Source organism: Sinocyclocheilus rhinocerous, unplaced genomic scaffold, assembly GCF_001515625.1.
Source record: "Sinocyclocheilus rhinocerous isolate Xijiao unplaced genomic scaffold, SAMN03320098_v1.1 scaffold541, whole genome shotgun sequence".
In the NCBI taxonomy this organism is placed as follows: Eukaryota; Metazoa; Chordata; class Actinopteri; order Cypriniformes; family Cyprinidae; genus Sinocyclocheilus; species Sinocyclocheilus rhinocerous.
This window is the reverse complement of record NW_015658519.1, coordinates 2,463,934-2,483,372: the sequence shown is the minus strand read 5'-3', so window position 1 is coordinate 2,483,372 and position 19,439 is coordinate 2,463,934. Positions and strand designations below refer to the sequence as shown.

Sequence of the window (19,439 nt, the reverse complement as noted above, 5' to 3'; positions counted from 1 at the left end):
ATATAAGTAGCCTATATAAAACTGCAAAATAAACATTCATCTATATCGGTACTTTTTACTTAAGTACATAAAAAATCAAGTACTTTTGTACTTTCACTCGAGTAAAATTGAAAACTGAGTACTTTTACTGGAGTAATATTTTATTATACGGATCTGTACTTTTACTCAAGTACTTGATTTGTGTACTTCGTCCACCACTGGTTCTTTTGAACTTTATTAAATAATCCTGAAAAAAACATGTATTACTGTTTCCACAAAAAGCAGCACAACTGTTTTCAGCATTGAAAACAGTTTAAAATATACTAAAATAGAAAACGGTTCAGTTAAATTCTAAAAATATTTCACAATATTACTGTTTTACTGTGTTTTTCATCCAATAAATGCAGTCTTGGTGAGCATAAGAGACAAAAAAAAACTTTAAAAATGTTTAAACGACAGTGTATAATTCTAAATAAACAAATTCTATTTAATTATAATTATAAACTATACACCATTTATATAAATTAAATGAAGACATGAATGTATGTTTATTTATTCACAAAAGCCATGTTCAAAAAAAGACAAAAAATATAATCTCAATATAGTCATCAAAACAGCATTTTATGCACTGTTAATATAAGGCAATATATGCATATGTAGGCACGTTTCAGGACAGATGAGTCTAAGGAAGCATGAATCATGCCATCCCTTGGGTTCTGGGAATGAGGTCATGAACCTCCCTGCATCCTCTCAGCAGCACAAAGCCGTGCAGTGTGTCTGACCTCACACTCTGCATCAGCTCACTCTGTTTTCCCACTCACACTGCAGGCAGAACAACGGGGCAGTTTACAGTTTTTGGAGCTGCTCTAGAAATGGGGGCTTGAAATGCCACAGAATTATTGGCATCAAATGGACTTTGTTTCTGAACATGTCCAAAACTTTTGCTAATGGCACATGAAATGAAAATATACCAGTGCTAAATATTTTTACTTTCCATTTTTCCATTATTTTTACTAAAAACATATTGATTCAAAAAATTTCTGACAATGAGATTATATTGCTATTTTTCTTGCACAATAGTGACAATGCTGTCAGATGAACCTATCTCTTAGCGATGCTTTTTGTTTTGACGGATTAATGCAAAACATTGCACATCATTTTATAGCTTGACTTGTTTTGAGAATCAGTGTACAGTAAATCTGAAGTCAACAAATGTATTAGTCAGATGGTGACAGGCTGCACACCTAATCAATTAAAAAGCCTTTTCTGAAAACTAAAGCATGACTTCTTTGACATTTTCAAACCTGTAAGCCTAGAGATGCACTAATATTCTCTCTCATGGGGGTGCTGGTGAGAGACCATGGGAATAAATATTTCATTACAATCATAAATAACGCCTACAGCACAGTGACAATCATCTCTTACTCGGATGAGTTCAAATAACCATTGACAGCAAGAGAAAATATGTTTTGAAAGAGCACTCACTGGTAGTGTTGCCTGACATCTGGATGATACACTTGCTCTCTTTTCCCATCTCTCGTGAATTGAAGGGACGGACCCTCACGGCTACTTTCACCGAGGCACTTGCCATGGTGTCTGAGTGCTGGGGCTCTGCTACTGCACAGGATCTGATGGGACGAAGCCCAGCCAGGAATCAGAGGCCACCTGCCACCTGTAGAGAGAAACACTGACATGCTACTGTATATGTTGGAATCTCAAAAGAATATATGTGCATTTTACTTCACTATACTGTAGAATTACAGTGAAGAAGGCTGTATGATGATTCATCAACAATCAGCACTTCTTCTGCAAAACAAGGCTAGAAATGTGTTAATGCCTACACTTTAGATTTAGTACCTTAGCAATTCACTTCACAAGAGATAATTAAAGAAAATCCCTATAAATCTGTTCAGGCGATTGTACTGGCTAAGTTACGCCACTGATAATCTAATTTAGGTAATGGAACTCTCAGAGATCCAGACCATGACTCATCAGGACTTTTATCACATTCAGTAGATTACTGTACACCAGATATGGCTATGTGAACTCATAACCTCTAAAACAGACTTACAAACAGGTTTAGGATTCATATGTGCAGATTTATTAAAAGAACAAACAAACTGCTTGTTCAAATCAGAATCCAACAGCAAGGTCAGTCAGTCAGCAAAATTCAGGCTTATTCAAGGCTCGCAGAGAGAACCTTTGGTATCAGTGGCAATCCTCCTAAATATCTTGACTGATATCTATGAGATTACAAACTTATCTATTTTTAAAAATGTGATAATTAAAACCTACTACCATATCTAATCTACTGGGCAAATCTATCCCTATTCTATCTGTGGACCATGACAATCTCACAAAAAAAGAATGATCTCATGATGAAAAGGGTGATGGTAATGTGCTTCTCTGAACCTCATACAGGACACTAACGCTACTCATATTGTAGATACCTGATCTTCATGATACCAAATTAAGAGCTCTGATAACAAATCCAAAACCAGACACAACATCAGAAACTGTTGGAAATGCCACAAAAAAGAAATGACAGATTTTCTTGTTTGTAATATACTTACTAAATTATATAATAGAGTACCACAAAGCAATATTATTTCATTAATTAATTAATAAGTACATTTGCATTCTCCTGTTTCATCATATGGGTTTCAACCACACATTGATTGTGATTGTTTATAAATGTTGGAATTGCATACTGTCTGTTACAATGACCTGCATGCTGTAAAACATCTTAAAAATAAACTCTTGAGTCAGTGGCAATTAATTTTAACAACTCTGTACAAAAGACTATAACATCCACCATAACCCATTTAATAACTGTCCTACTATGGATAGAGTAATCTGTTTAAAAGACTGTCAAAACAATGGAACTAGGTCAAGTTAAATGTAAATTCTTTGATTCTGCACATCATGGTTTCATTCATGATGATGGATTAGAAAAACTGGATTAGTTTCTTCTTTTCAAAGAAGAATCATCAAATTTACTTTAGGTGCCATGAGGAATAAAAATGATTTAGAAATAGGCCTACAATGGAAAATAGACTGAAACATATATAGGCTATTTATTGCAACAGTTAATATGGAAAATTCTCCTGTTCATTTACACTTTGATTATTTTTCCCCTTAATTTGTATTGGCAACTTAATATGGGATACCCACCCATAGTGAAATATTCAGAATTAAAAATAAAATGTAGGCTAACTGGATGAATTTGGACAACATTTGTATATACACTATCTCTCTCCAGAAAAACACTGGGCTAAGTGCCATCCTTCGAGCAAAAAATAAATAAATAAATCATAGATACGTTTGTACACAAACCGGCGCATTGAGCAAATGTTATTTATCACATACAGCCCTCACAGTCTCCTGAAAATGGCTGCCCTGACCGTCAGCTGTATAGTCATGAATCAGCTGTGATGGACGCGCATTTGCGTCCGCCTCAGCTCAGCCGGCAAAACAAACGCAATGAAAGCGTTTCAACGGTTATTAAGCAAACCAGCTATACAAAACAAGGTTATCATAAATAAATATGTATACCAACTGTTTATATTTAGAGCTGCCTCTGCGTAGATGCTGAGATGCGGCAGCAACACCCAATACACTGCCAGCGTCGCGACATGCAGGAACGCTCCCAATATAATCAACTAAATCTACGCATTTATATCATCTACATCATCTAGTTACATTGTATAAGCGCGAATTCAGAACGTTTCATCGTATCGCGTCGCGGTAGACTTGGAGTGTAAAAGAAGTGTGACGCGTCTATTACTATGGCAATATTTTGTCAGTCTTTAGTTCAGAGCAGAATACAGGCAAATATACAGAATTTAATTTCGAATGTCTGATATTTAATAAGTAAATCGTTTCCTGATCCTTAAATATTAGCGCGCACTGTATTCACCCTCAGTAACGCATCTAATTAAAAAAAAAGCTCTATATATTCATAGATGATACTTTCCCTCTGTAATTATCCGTTTAATCTGTCTGGCCTTTGAAACTGAAAACATTTGAATTATGAAAAAGGCCCAGATTTCATGACACGGCCTCACCCTGCCAACATAAACAGCATCCTTCAGCACCATAGCCAGTCTCAAAACTGTCAATGCATGTAAATAAGACCGAATAAAAGTAATTTTACATTAAATGTCTTTTGATATCCACTAATAACAATAATAAATACATGTATAGCCTAGTATATAGGCTAAGTCTTAAAATAGTATGATTGTACAAGATCAAATACAAGATTAAATAGCCTAAATAATTCTACATATATCTTCTTTTTTTTTTTTATATATATAAAAAATAACATCTCCTTCAAGATCTTTTCCATTTTCTGCTTACTCTTTTGTATTTCAACAGACTCTCCGTGGCTTTCCAGACAGGACAACAGTGGCATAGTGCACCACCCTCCTTATTCTCATAAGAGACATGAAAAACAATGGTTTTAAAACACACAAACAACAATCAAGATCTCACATACCTGATTCCTGATGGCAATATCCTGTTGAGATTGCGGACAGCAGTGGGTTATTCCATCAAGTCTGCTTCCATCTGCCGTCTTCTTCCTCACCCAGTTGTTTTATTTTTTCCTATAGGCTCTCAGCCTCTCCCTAGCTCAGCACCATCAATGCAGGTGGAGCCCCCCCTGGCAGGACCATCAGACTGAGGGAGTCTGGTTTTGCAGGGCCTGGTACGCAGTGGTGCGTCAGGAAGCCGAGGGAGGGGTTAATGGATGTGGGGATGCGCTGAGAGACAGTGTTTCTTCAGCCTAACACAAAATGGCTCTTATGGTGGAGCCAAGGATGCTGGTCGGTGAGGGAGCTAGCGGTATGGATGCAGCACGGGGAGTGGGAGGGAGGAACGGAGGGAGAGAGAGGGGAAAAGAGAGCCTGAGAACCACACACTGATAATAACAGCATCACAGGACAGACACTCTTAAAAAAGACCACAGTTCATGGATTTGCTTCTGTGTCCACGAATACAAACCACAGTGTTAAAAGCACAAAGAGCTCATTTGAAATTCTAAGCTCAGTTGGTAGGGTTTGTGTCTCTGCTTGCACAGCACAGACCCTCTCAATGGACTCATTATGAAGGCTGAGGAGGATGCCAGCTAAGCTTATGCAAGGAGACAAACAAGTCAGGTTCACTTAAAGAAAAAAAAAGACCTGAAATGTAGACTACAGTTCAAAAGTTGCGGTCAGTATTTTTTTAAAAAGAAATTAATACTTTTATTCAGAAAAGATGCATTATATTGGTCAAAAGTTATGGTAAAGATATTCACAAAAGATTTAAATTTTAAATAAATGCTGTTCTTTTTAGCTTTCGATCTGACACTGAAGACTGAAATAGATTGCATTTTAAAATAAATTAATATAGAAAACTGTATTTACTGTATTTTTGTATTTTGTATTGTACTGTATTATAAATGCAGCCTTGGTGACTTCTTTCAAAGAAAGAATCATTTAGCCTAACAACCCCAAATTTTTAAACAGTACATGAACAATATTTTTGTACATCCGTGTCAATTTCACTGATATCTGTACAAAGGAATATTGATTGTACTAGGAACAGTGTCAAGCGGGGACAACAGGGAATGCTGAAACAGGTTGTCTGACAAGGAGGGTCCATTAAGGTCCTTTATGGTATATCCTGCTTATTGGGTGTAAGTGACAAAACTGAACTGTAGTAGACTAATAATAATAATAATAAAGAAAAAAGAATCACAGTTGCATTATTTATGGAACCTTATTAAAATTTAAAAGCAAAAATTAAAAAGGTAAATACAATTTTTGAGATGGTTTAAAATATGATATAAAGACACCATTACGTTTTTTCACTCTGATGCATAACCAGGCTTCCATAATAAGCAAGAAAAAGACAATGTTCTCAAATTTCTTTTGAAGATTAATTTATATTGTACTAAAGTCAAATTAAAAATGTTATAACTTCAATGGACTAAAATGGATTTAGCAGAACAGCCCCATCTACTGGGCAGCTGACATTCTGCTCACTATATTACGCAAGGACGTCAATTTAAATGGTACCTGACAAACGCACTTTTTTGAATTAGTTTTTGAATTGTAGTTTAGTAGGGTCAAGGTCATCCATGTCTGCCTGAACATCTCCATTGCTCCATTGGCGTTACATCAGGGTACATGTCCCGTCTTTCACAAAAGCATGGCAAGAGTTGAGCCGCTTCTGTCTCTTACTCTGGCCTGTGAAGTGGGTGTTTGAGCCCCACCACAGTGCAAAGGGCACACAAGGGTAAACATTGCGTTTCCACTTATTTACTGTGCAGACTAATTATTTACTGCAGGATAAGTGATGGGGACCAGTGCTCTGGTCAAAGTCCCTGCTCTGACATCAGCATCTGCTTCCTATGACACACAACTTTTTTTTTTAGAGAATCACTATGTTCTGATCAGGTACTTTTGTACAGAGTAAGCATTTTTGTACTGAATGGGAACAGTACAATCTAGTCATGTTCAAGACTTTGTTAGTTATGTAAATATGGTAAGATTAAATAGTTGAATATTAAAAAAAAAGGAATAGTTTATCCAAGAAAGTTTATTTTTTATTTTTCAAGAATGAAATGTAGTCTCCCTCAGGCCATCCAAAATTTAGAGGAGTCTGGTTCTTCATGGGAACAAACTGGGAAAATTTAGCATTGCATCACTTGCTCACCAATGGATCCTCTGCAGTGAATGGGTGCCGTCAGAACAGCTGATAAATACATCACAAGTAAACCAATCCAGTCCATCAGTTAATGACTTGGGAAGTGAAAATCTGTGTGTTTGTAAGAAACAAATCCATCATTAATGCATAATTTAACCGTTGCTTCTAGCTAAAATACAAGTCCTCTATCCAACAATATTTTTTTCTTTAGTGAAAAAGTCATTCTTGTCTGAATCAGGAGAGAAATATGCACAGATCAAGCATTGTTTATAAGCCAAGACAGTCCAGAACAGTTCTAAACAAATATGTTGGTTGTTTTTTTTTACTGTAGAAAGTGTTATTATGGATAGAGGACAGAAGTGAGAGTTTAGAGCATTGGTCTCAATCTCAAATCCTGGAGGGCCACAGCTCTGCACAGTTTAGTTGGAGCTTTCCAGGAATTGAGTTTGAGACCACTGGTTTAGAGTTCAAAATCCTTAATGACTGTTTCTTACAAACACGCAGTTTTTTGCTTCACAAGATATTAATTGATGGACTGGACTGGAGTGGTGTGGATCACTTGTGGATTATTGTGATGTTTTTATCAGCCGTTTGGACTCACATTCTGATGGCACCCATTCACTGCAGAGGATCCATTAGTGAGCAAATGATGAAATGCTCAAGTTCTCCAAATCTGCTCTGATAAAGAAACAATCTCATCTAAATCTTGGATGGCCTGAATTCAGTGTATTTCAATTTTGGGTGCAATTGTCCTTCAAACAAATCACACAAAAATACAAACTTACTAACAGATACAGACTTTCTTAGAAATTAATGATTCAAATGCAAATAATGTAAACAACTTCATGTTTTCCATTATATATTAGATATTACCTAAATTAGTTCTTAGGCAATATAAAAATGAGTTTTAGTTTAGCTGTATATTTTGTGTTAAAACCACAAAAATATAAGAATCAAATGATTCTTAAAATAACAAAATTGTTTAAAGTTTGTAAACTGAAATATAAGAATTTAAAAAATAATGTGTGCAATAGTCATGTCTACACTAACATGCTCACATTTAATACCATGTGCTGCACTGACTATGTGAGGGACAAATTAAATGTGAGTTGGTCTTAGTGTGCGTGTGTGTGTGTGTGTGTGTGTGTGTGTGTGTGTGTGTGTGTTTCTTCACATCAGCCAATCAACAGTATTGAAAAAGGTACACTCCTTCTCTGAGCTGGTAAACAAGTGGAGAGTGAATGAATCAATAGAGCACCTCACCAGGATGTAAACAAAACTCACTTTTTGTCTATTTGTCTGATTATTTATTTGTTTGTTTGATTGTTTTTTCAAATGCAGTCCTTATATGTTTCTAGATTTTTATTTTTACCTGAAGAGGGAAAGATATTACTACAGGGTTTTTAAAGATAACTTAAACAGTAGGCTATGAAACTCATTTATACTGAAAAATACTGATAAATATGGATATTAAAAAATACAATACTCGATTTAAATCCCTTGACTAATTGAAGGCACAGGGCAGTTCAACTCTGTGAAAAAGTTCAGATAAACACCTGTGTTCTGTGAAAGTATTTTTGTGAGGTGTCAGGAAATTAAGGATTAAAATATTGATTTAAAGACGAAAGGACGAGAAAACAAAAACATACAGCCTTACATAATAATACAGGACACCCTCTCTATCTTTAGGCAACCACACTCTTCTATTTTGTTATCTCGCTCATAACATCTCTCATATCCACCTCTGGACCGTTATACCTTGTTTGGAAGATGGAAGGGCGGGGGCATTTTGTGCCAAAAGCATGACGCATGTTGCTCTGTGTTCCAGGAGTCAAAGACCCGTTTGTTTAAAATGTTGGACAAACGCAAAGTTTTGTCTTTCTAACTAACAGCAGAGAGAGTAAACATGATGCCGAGGAGCGTCCTATCCAGGTGTGCGCGCTTGACGCAGCAGGTGCCTTTGGAAAGCGCGCGGTCCACCAAACACGGCGTCCACCGCGGGATGTCCTCTGTCACCATCCCGCCACCAGCGTGCATGCTCCGGCCGCTCGAGGCTCCATTCCGGTACCTGTTTGGACCAGGACCCTCCAATGTGCCGCCTCGCGTTTTAGCAGCAGGAGGGAGACCTATAATAGGTCACATGCACTCGGAAATGTTCGGGGTAAATCTCACGCTACATTTTTACGCACAAATGCATTTTACAACTTTAATATGGATCGATGGCAAAAAAAAACGTTTTCTAAGAAAATCGAGCTTAAAACACACACGTAGCATGTTGTTAAAAATCTAATATTTGTATTCTTGGTGGTTTCATTAAAATAGCGTTACAAACAATAATTTAATGATCAAAATACATGTAAAGATCTTTAGTTTAGGTTACTTAAGTTACAAAACAACTTAAATATTTCCTTTCAAAAACGTCATCATCCTTAAATGCTTTGGCCTATGTAGGCTATTCTTTAAATATTTACATATATAGCCTATACTTATAAAACCTTTCTATAAAAAGCTATATTTAGTAAAGTTTAAGTATTCAATTAATCATGTCAAATTACATTTTTTTTAACAGCAGCAGAATCTCCAAATAGCTTCATTTTTTATTTATTTTTGAAAAAGAAAAAAAATCCAAATGAATCAAGTTTTTCAAATCAAATGTTGGAATAACTGATTAATAGATCTAGGCCAAAAAAACTTGTGTAATTTTGGTTTCAGAGCTGCATTTGTGGAAACTTGGATGTTTGGAGGATTCTAACAGTCACTGCACATATTTTGTCATAGATCATGAATGATATCAAGAAGGGAATCCAGTACGCTTTTCAGACCAGTAACAACATGACACTGGCCATGAGTGGCTCTGGACACACAGCGATGGAGTGTGCACTCTTCAACATTGTGGAGCCTGGAGAAAGCGTTCTCGTTGCCATCAATGGAATCTGGGGAGAACGAGTCGCAGAAATTGCTGAGCGGATGGGTATAAAACTAATAATAAAAATAATGCCAGCCCACTGGCGTTCTCTAGAAATCCACCCTTATTTGTAGAGGGTATGAGAGCATGCGTACTCTTTAACATCTTTCTGTTTTCCCAGGTGCAAAGGTTCACACCTTGGTTAAAACACCTGGAGGACATTTTACAAATGCAGAAATTGAACAAGTGAAACTACTTGATAACTATACAATTAGTGATATACATATTTCAATTCCATATGCCACTGTAAGTTGGTAAAGCAAACCCCTGCTCTATAACCAGCATTTTACATTCTATAGGCTCTGGCTAAACATAAGCCAGTTCTCTTCTTTCTCACACATGGAGAGTCATCAGCTGGTCTGGTGCACCCAGTGGACGGCGTTGGTGATACTTGTCACAAGTAAGAATATTCTACAATCACTGTTGCACAAGTTACTATGCAACTTCTATAGTGCTTTTTTGTAAAATCTTTTTTTACATGCAAACATTTCTGATTGGCGCACACTTTTCAGATACATTTCTGACAATTGATTATTTGTAAAAAATAAATACATCAAATAGAAAGAAATATGTTGCAGACTTTTCATTAAGACCCTAAAGAATCATATCAACTTGTGGAAAATGGGCATCCTATGACCCCTTTAAGAAAAATGTTAAGTAAAGGTACAATAAAAGGTTAATTTCTACAAGTATACAGTATTACTAGTATTTTACATTACATATTTTTCATTACTAATAGCCTACTCTAGTATTTTACACATATACAACATTGGAAAGAACCTGTGCTCGAAGAATTTTAAAGTTAAATATCTGTATTGTCTACTGCTCCCCCAAATCCTCTTTTCAAGCTATCCTTAACTTCATATACCTCTCTCGCATGGTTTTGTCTATACAGATACAACTGTTTGCTCTTAGTGGATTCAGTGGCGTCACTGGGAGCGGCACCGCTTTTAATGGACCAACAAAGTGAGTGGATCAAAATATGAAGTTATTTAAATATGAAATTTTATGAGCATGAAACCACAATGTTATTTACCAAGTCCATATTCTAAATCTCCGTGCAAAAGCGTGTGGATTGAATTCAACTCTTCAAACCTTTTTCCTTCATAGATATTGATATTCTCTATACTGGTTCCCAAAAAGCCTTGAATGCTCCACCCGGCACAGCACCAATTTCATTCAGTGAAAGAGCATGGTGAGAAGAAATTTTTGTGCTTGCACACATTGAATCATTCAAACATTTAAAAACGTTACACATTTCTTCTCAAATGTGATATAGCCACAAGATGTTTAACAGGAAAACAAAGCCAGTATCCTACCTTCTTGATATGACCCACTTATCCAATTACTGGGGCAATGATGGCAAGCCAGAAAGAACGTAAGTACTGTAAATGCAAACTGTTGCTCTTGTGAGACCTAGTAGAGCATGGTTGCAAAACTCAATTCCGGCAGTGCCACAGTCCTGGAGAGTTTAGTTCCAACACACTTACCATACTGTAGTTTTTAAATAAACCTGAAGGACTTGATTAGCTGGATCAGGTGCATTTAATTAGAATAGAAGCTAAACTCTGCAGGGCTGTGGCCCTCCAAGAATTGAGTTTAGTAGAGGATTGAGTTAAGGATTGTCTAAAGTTAACACTAAACTGTGTTTCAGATACCATCACACGGGACCTGTGTCTGGTTTCTTTGCTCTGAGGGAAAGTCTAGCCATCCTTGCTGAAACGGTAGGGGCTAGATGTGTATATTTTTTACTCAAAGTAAACATTTAACACCTTGCTCGTCATTATAATTCACTCGATGGTTAACCTTTTGGTCCCAAAGTCTACAATTATAGGACCTACTGCTTGTTTTCTCAACCATGTATTTTTGTTTGAACTATAACAGGCCGGGTGTTTAGATTTACAAATCTGTGATGTCACATACACTGCCATTCAAAAGTTTTGTATTTTTCTTCGTATGCTCACCAAGGCTACATTTGTTCAATTAAAAATACAGTAAAACAGTGAGATTGTGAAATATTAATGCAATTCAAAATAACCGTTTTCTATTTCAACAATTTTAAATGTAATTTATTCCTGTGATGGCAAAGCTGAATTTTCAGCAGCCATTACTCCAGTGTCACATGATCCTTTAAGAAAACATTCTAATATGCTGATCCATTTCTTATGTAACATTTGAAATTAAAATCTTTTGTAATTATAACACTGTCTTCATGGTCACTCTTGATCAATTTAAAGCATTCTTGCTCAAAACTATTTGTTATATATATAAGAGGATCTGCAAGGAGGAATGGCAGAGGATCGCCAAATCCAGGTGTGAAAAACTTGTTGGATCTTTCCCAAAAAGACTCATGGCTGTATTAGATCAAATGGGTGCTTCTACTAAATACTGAGCATTTTTCAGTTTTTCTTTTTTAATAAATTTGCAAAAATGTCAACAATTCTGTGTTTTTCTGTCAATATGGGGTGCTGTGTGTACATTAATGAGGAAAAAAAATTAACTTAAATGATTTTAGCAAATGGCTGCAATATAACAAAGAGTGAAAAATTTAAGGGGGTCTGAATACTTTCCGTACCCACTGTACATAGTATGTCTGCTATTAGGCAATTACTATACTTGTTTTTTGATATCTTGATGTCTTGACTGATATTTAATAATTCTAAAATGTCTGCTCAAGGGTCTCGAGAACTCATGGAAGCATCACACAGAAGTTGCAGAGTATTTCTGGAAGGGTTTGGAAGACCTGGGCTTGAAGCTGTTTATCAAGGACAAGGTAACCGTTGGTAAACTTCACATTATTAATTCTCAGAACAATAATATAACCTAAAAGAGAAAGCAATTAAAATACATATCCATTCCCGAAGGATCTGAGATTACCCTCCGTCACCACCATTGCCATCCCTGAAGGGTATAACTGGAAAGAATTGCTGGCTTACATCATGAAGCATCACCGAATCGAGTTTGCAGGAGGTCTAGGGCCCTCTGTTGGCATGGTGAGTAAAAGCTTGTCAACAAAAAATAACGCATTCAACTACATGACTGAATAATCATCCACTCAACTGTTTTCTAGTTATTGCGGATTGGGCTCATGGGATACAACTGCAACAAGGCCAATGCTGCAATGGCTCTTGCAGCTCTGGAAGACGCTTTAAAGCAGTGTCGAATGTCCAAAGCCTGAAGACTACTGTTGACCTGTATATTTTTGCCGTTTCATATGGTGATGCTTGTAGTGCGGAAATTACACACTAATGTAAAGGAAGAGTTATTATATATGAGGTTTCATAATGATTGGTATAATGAGGAAGAATTTTAACTGATTAGAAATTGTACATTATGCCTCCCATTGAACCAAAACCAGCTGTTTTGAATGTGTTTCTCAATGTCCTTTTTAAAGTTTCGACAAGCATCACTCCAGCACTTGAATGACCTTTATAAAAACATTACCGAGAAATAAATCATTAATATAATTTCATCATTTGGGTTTACAGTGCAAGTTCGGTTACACCAGTACACAGGATGTTCAAACCATTGCGTTATTTATTCTCCTTTTGAAAAATTATTTGACTAACTATGAGAAACAATGCCAAAAATAAAAAAAGTTGAACAACATTTACCAAATTTAAATTGGTACTGAAATAAAAATAGTGCTTTGGCATTTCCAGGAAAACAAAACATAAAAGCAAAAACTCAATGCCTCTGAAACTCGACAAAACATTTCAGACATCTACATTAACAAACTGCCAAAATGCAAATTTACATGAACAAGAAACAAATAAGCTTGAAAAATGAAAAATATTCCAAAATCATCTTTGAATATTTACAACTCAAAGCACTGCCAGAATCATTTCAACTTTTCTAAACATAAACCAGCTAGGCATTGCAACAGTTTCAACATTCCCCACTAAAGTGCCTTTTCACTTTGGCTGTTGGGAACATAGTAACTAACTGCACCAAAAAGTAGTGCTGAAACTCTTCCATCCACACGAAGGTCATTTTGACCTTCCCCTCGGCATCCCCGTAAAGGACGATGAACTGCTCACCTTCGTTCTCCAAGTCCAGCACTCTTTGTCTCCTGTACATTTTTACAGTAGAACTCACACACCAGAAGGGACGCTGAGCCTCATCCAGCACCGTCAGAGTCATCATGCAGCACCGCTGGATATGTGGAGCAAGTAAACATTGTTGTTTTTATCATTCCTTGATAAAGGAAGCAAGTTAAGGACATGCATATCCAACTAAAACACACAATAAACAGTGGCAGCATATTTTCAGCCATTGCTACATTTTCATGTTGTAAATCCAGTTATCAACTCAAAGCTGCACTTAAAGTGCATTTAACTACAGACTTTCAGTATTTGGCCTTGTTTATGTTCCCCATTTGCGCACAGCGTGAAACCTACCAATCTATTTATAGACAGTATCCTAAGAATAGCATGCCAGCACTGACTCCAGAGAGAAATGAAGTCTAAATAAAGTGGCCAATGAGCATAAGAATCAGGAATGAATCATAGGTACCTCAACTTCTCCCTGCAATCCCTGTGCTTGCCATGGAAGACTGAACTTCGTCACGGGCACATGCTCGGATACATTAGCGAAATCAATGGCGATTAACTGCACAAATTCCCCTTGCGACATCACTGTGAAGCCCAAGAACATTCCTATCATTCACATCGTATAATTTAAATATCAAAAAGTTGCTCATAATTGCTTCAAAACCAGACTACGGAGGCGAATAAAAGTAAAAATGGGTTTACAAAAATGTTATATATTTACCTCTGCGGGTGTACAGTGGGGAAAAACGCTGACACATGATTCGCTGAACTGGATTGTGAAGCACGATGTGCAGAGTGTATCCATGGCGGCTATAGTCAAGGTCCACAGCATTGTCATCTGCAGGTAAGTAGGGACTATTGATGTGAACAAACATACTTTGTGTTAAGGGACTGTGTGACATGTTATCAACTTTATCAAAGAAATTAATAACCATTAAGTGTTTTGTACCAAAATCTTGACCCGAGAAGACTTCTTTCAATCAGTTTGTGGAAGTGCAGGTTGACCATGATGAAGGCAATTTTCCAATTGCCCTACGAACACCACAAATTAACATAAAAACAAAAACATAGACAGGATATATAATGTTTTCAATAACTATATAAAAAGTTAATATTTTTAAAAATCGGAATGTTTTATATTACGGATACACCAATCAAGTAATTTAGATTACTATTTCCATGTTATGGCTGATAACAAATAAATGACAGATATTAAAATTCTACACTATCTTTTCTAAAAACAAAAACAAAACAATCATTTTAAACGCTGCAAGTGAATTTAGGCACCATAACATTAGAAGGTAGGGTATAAATATACACACACATATACAACTCCGATATTGACCGATAACCAATATAGAAGTGAAATACTGTATTGTGCATCCCTAATGTAACTTGGCTAAATATATCAACATACCCGCCAGAGTCCGACGATGATCCCTTTATCAAACTGCAGCACCTTCACAAGCCTGTCAGCACCAAAGAACGAACAATGTCCTGTTCTTTGCAAAGCTGTCTTGCGAATCAGAGAGCGCCACCTTGGCCTGCACATGAGAGGCATTAATCAGATGAGTATGTATTATGCTTCAGATTATTCCGATGTTTCTTACTTGTCTCCTGGAGCTGGTGAAGCTGGACACATTATTCCATGAAGCTGCAGGCTATTAACAGTGTACATGCACGGCCAGGCACCTTGGCTCCAGCACACTGTAACCGATGAATCTTCGAAGAAAGTGTGCGTCTGCTCATAGACACTTTCCCGTCCATGCCTATTTGTGAGTGTGATCTCCCACTGAATGTGCAACCTCCTGTAAAACACAGCAAGCACAGGTGTATTTCCTCACTTTCAATATGGACATGTTACAAAAGCACTTGACAGCCAGAAAGCACCCAGATGCTTTAAAGGGATAGTTCACCCATTTTCTGAAAATGTATTCACCCTCAGGAGAGGAATGTGCATAGATTATGCACCATTCTGAACAAATATCTTGGTGGATTTTGATGTGGGAGGATGGACTTTATCACTGGATGAAGTATTATGGATCTCACTGATGTATTTGATTTTTACAGACACGCAGCTTTTAACTTCACAAGACGTTAACTGATGGACTGGAGTCGTGTGTTTTTAGCAGCTGTTTGGACTCTCATTCCGACGGCACCCATTCACTGCAGAAGATCCATTGGCGAGCAAGTGATCTAATGCTAAAGTTCTCAAAATCTGCTCTGATAAAGAAACAAACTCATCTACATCTTGGATGGACTGAGGGTGAACAAATTTTCAGCAAATTTTTATCATTTTTGTTTAACTCTTCATTTAAATGTTATAGATAGACTCATAATTGGTTAGACTAATTTTTTTACTTGTATTCACCCACCTATTTTGCAAATCCTGTAAGTGTTGCTATTTGATTTAAATTCAAAGTTATTTACTGGTCACAAAATGTCTCGCATATCATAGCATGAGTAATATAGCATAGCGAGACATATTCTAAAACAATGTCTTGCTATGCTGTATAAGACATTTCAAAACAAAGGAAATAAATAAACGGGAATTAATTAAATGAAATGTTTGACCTTTTGGATCATAAAACCACTCTGCAGAAATAAAGTAGCATGTACCTGTATGTATAAAAAATATATTTTTTTGTAATTACTCATAAAATTATAATATTTAACATATCTCACAATATGTTTTTATATGTTTCAAGGATAAAATAATGATTATTTAATATTGTAATAGTTTTATTTCAGTATTTCTATCACAATTTGTTTTTCAAATTGGTTATTTATATTTGTTATCGGACAAACATAAAACACAAATATAAAAATCATTTTTATCAGTCAGGAAAAAAAATGTATATTGATCTCTACTCAATTTTGAATAATATAAATGGTTTCATAAATGCTTTGCTTTAAATGCATTGTTTTTTCTTTTTAAACAAATGTCTCTTCGGTTGATATTTTGATGCATTCATATATTTTTGGTTTTGATAAAGGGCTCAATTACTTATATGGTCTACTGCAATTCTCGGTAATATAAAATACACATTACGCAAGTAATGAAAAATGCTTGTGTAGAACTAATAAACATAACAGGAAAAGATATATTTCTGCCCTGTTGAAAAGCAGCGAGCACTTATGTTCTACCTGAGAACATGCTCCGTCAGAGCTGGCATGCCCGTGTGCGGGTTCATGTGTTTTAGCTCCGTTTTCCACATGGTGTCCTTGTAGCCGGCCATCTCCTTGAGCAGCAGCTTCTTCCAGTATCCAGCAGGCTTCTCCTCCACAATTGTGCTGCTCACAGCTTCTTTAATCATGCTTACTCGGGGTCTCCACATTTTCTTTTCAATCTCAGAAGCATACAACACAGACCACAACGCACTGGACGTCCATGTTAATATATAATATTCCTTATTCAAAATATTTATATCATGAACTCACTTGCTGTTAGCCAGATCATGAAACTGCTTGTTGACAAAGCTGATGTTGAACAGAGAGAAGGCATCCAGAAAGGAAAAGATCTTCAAGATGATCTCAGAAGGCAATCTAAGATGGACAGATAACATGCAGTCCAGCTTTGCTGTACTATATGCAATAATATACATCTTATGCAAACTTAAATATTTACACGTGGATTAACTTGCCTCTCCATATAACGTCCATGGCTGCCCTTTGCGCAAAGTTCAAACACAGGCCGAGTTTTACACGGTTCACGTTGCAAAGGAGTCGGCATGGAGGTGTCATCTCTCCGCCTATGACAAATGAAAAATAAACTTTCAGTCTACCTATATGAAGTGTGTCATTGTCTAATTGGTATCCCAAAGTATTGTTTAAACCTCCAACGCGACTCGACTGCCTACCTTCTCACACGAGCAAATTCCCTAACCTGAGTATCTCCACGTGCAGGTGAATTTTGTTCACCTTGCACAAGGCCTCGTCTTAAACTGCGGAGAAACTCGCCAAGACCAGTAGCCATGATGGGTTTGAGGCGTTTGAACTCATTCTCATTACTGATTACCCTGCTGGCCTATGACCTCACAAGATATAACTTCGCTAGAGGGAAGAGATATCACCGACTGTTTAGATTTAAGGTTTTATTTTAGTTAGAAAGTAACTGATGATTTTAGAGTTAAGTTAAAATTAAGATATCATATTAAAATGTAAATATAACACATCAAATTGAAATCAAGTTAATGAATTTAAATCTGTTATATTGGATTCTCACAGTTTGACAATAAAAAAATTACGATGAATAGCTGCACGTCTTGTGTTGCGCTGTATATATGTGTTTCTATTATAAACACTTCAACAGCTTTAATGAAATTAAATGTTTGACCATTTGGAAATAAAATGGCATGTGTCTGTATAAAAATATTTACAAAAAAAATGTATAATAGCCTAACAATATATATTTCATAGTGAAATTATGTCAAATTAAAATGTAAATATAACGATGTTTTTAAATCGTGTGTCTGTTATATTGGATTCTCACAGTTTGACAATAAAAAATGTACAATGAATAGTTGGCTTGTTTATGTAGATATTTGTTTTATTAAAAACAACACTTCAGCAGCTTTATTTTATTTTTTTATTTTGTGTAATCTTATGTTTTTATTTTTATGGGTGTCGTCACGTCTGTGTTAAAAAAGAAAAAAATAATTTAATAAAATTAATTTTACTTTTATTTTTAATAAAATAAAAGTAAAAGTGTACTTTTATAAGAATAAAATGAAAAGTAGGCTACATTCACGGAAAATAAACTGTAGCATTTTGTTTTTGTTCTCTCTGTGTGTATTTTTATGTTTTAGTCGATGTAATGACGCAAATAGCCTTTAATCCAGTGTTTCCCAACCGGGGTGCCGTCTGTGGAGAGCAGGGGTGCCGTGTAAAAAATCCTTTTTTAATATTTTTAAATTGCTAAAATTTTCAAAAAAGCATCTATTATATAATATCCATTTCTGATGTCGCCAATAATTAGAGATGCACCGCAATTTCGGCTGCCGAAAATTAGTTCACCACTCAGGTATCACTGTCACGTGGTGTGACGCTCCACATCTTCTTGTGTATCACTGTTTGAAGAATTTATCTTCCAGAATCTGGCAGTAAGTTTTGGGAGTTCATTTTTAGTCCATCTCGAGATTTTATCTGTAGAAGATAACCTGCTTAATAATTATGCACGCCTGAATATAAGGCCGTTTTTCACTTCCAGCCTTCATGAACAATAATATATAGGTTATAGATGATTAAATACAAGATTAATAGTATTTATTAAGATTGATGTTGTTGGGAATTGGTAAAATGTGCTTGGAAAAAATATAATCAGAATATCAACTTGCATAATAATTATGCATGCACTGTATTTTCCCTCTTCCGCTGTCATCAGCAATGCAAGGAATGTTGTGATTGGTTGTCAAGGCAGCCAATCAGAATTTAGCAGCCTCGTCTCCGATTGGCTGGAATTATGGCATATTGTAACTGGGTTGTGTTGAGCAAGCCAGCCGTCAGCATTTAGAGAGCACTGAAGGCCGGCATCAAGGGAGCAAGCTAGTAAAACATTGCATGCGCAAAAGCACACATCCAAAAACTTATTTTAAATGCAAAATTGATTTTAGTGCGCTCGAAATACTTTTTCTTTGCGAAACGAACATTTTCTCCACAAAACTCAGATTGCGCGCGTGCAAAATGCACTTTTTGTGTGCTCAAAATATGATCTTTCACGCGCAGAATTGTGGCAGAGATCTAACCCTATA

General features: G+C 36.2%; 4 protein-coding genes across 13 annotated transcripts in view; 2 read left to right on the top strand and 2 right to left on the bottom strand.

Annotated features, from left to right (window-relative positions):
* The window catches only part of LOC107722550 (kinesin-like protein KIF1A), a 35,127-nt gene extending 27,186 nt beyond the window's left edge, over positions 1-7,941 (bottom strand). For 5 of the 10 annotated variants that reach the window (XM_016530939.1, XM_016530935.1, XM_016530938.1 and 2 more), the window contains exons 1-2: positions 4,478-4,838; positions 1,465-1,651 (exon numbers count right to left, since the gene is read on the bottom strand). In XM_016530939.1, coding sequence (XP_016386425.1) covers positions 1,465-1,570 — 106 coding nt within the window. In that variant the 5' untranslated portion in view covers positions 1,571-1,651; positions 4,478-4,838. Of the gene's footprint in view, positions 1-1,464; positions 1,652-4,477; positions 4,839-7,930 lie in introns of those variants that run through there. The other 5 variants (XM_016530941.1, XM_016530942.1, XM_016530943.1 and 2 more) reach the window with 2 other exon arrangements.
* Positions 7,942-8,514: 573 nt separating this feature from the next.
* On the top strand, positions 8,515-13,104 carry LOC107722583 (serine--pyruvate aminotransferase-like). Its single transcript, XM_016530997.1, has 11 exons — positions 8,515-8,833; positions 9,451-9,643; positions 9,759-9,823; positions 9,937-10,037; positions 10,533-10,603; positions 10,748-10,832; positions 10,917-11,015; positions 11,292-11,361; positions 12,315-12,410; positions 12,502-12,630; positions 12,708-13,104. Exons 1-11 carry the CDS (start codon positions 8,579-8,581, stop codon positions 12,813-12,815), a joined length of 1,272 nt encoding a protein of 423 aa, XP_016386483.1. The 5' UTR covers positions 8,515-8,578; the 3' UTR covers positions 12,816-13,104.
* On the bottom strand, positions 13,028-17,728 carry LOC107722582 (F-box only protein 15-like). The gene is made up of 10 exons (XM_016530995.1): positions 17,550-17,728; positions 17,334-17,441; positions 17,131-17,235; positions 16,837-17,070; positions 15,300-15,497; positions 15,107-15,233; positions 14,639-14,721; positions 14,411-14,544; positions 14,153-14,274; positions 13,028-13,792 (listed from the first exon to the last, which is right to left on the bottom strand). The coding sequence occupies exons 1-10, from the start codon at positions 17,663-17,665 to the stop codon at positions 13,526-13,528; spliced, it is 1,494 nt and encodes a 497-aa protein (XP_016386481.1). The 5' UTR covers positions 17,666-17,728; the 3' UTR covers positions 13,028-13,525.
* A 760-nt stretch (positions 17,729-18,488) lies between these two features.
* The window catches only part of LOC107722585 (THAP domain-containing protein 4-like), a 4,208-nt gene continuing 3,257 nt past the window's right edge, over positions 18,489-19,439 (top strand). The window contains exons 1-2 of the mRNA XM_016530999.1: positions 18,489-18,496; positions 19,302-19,304. Coding sequence (XP_016386485.1) covers positions 18,489-18,496; positions 19,302-19,304 — 11 coding nt within the window. The remainder of the gene's footprint in view (positions 18,497-19,301; positions 19,305-19,439) is intronic.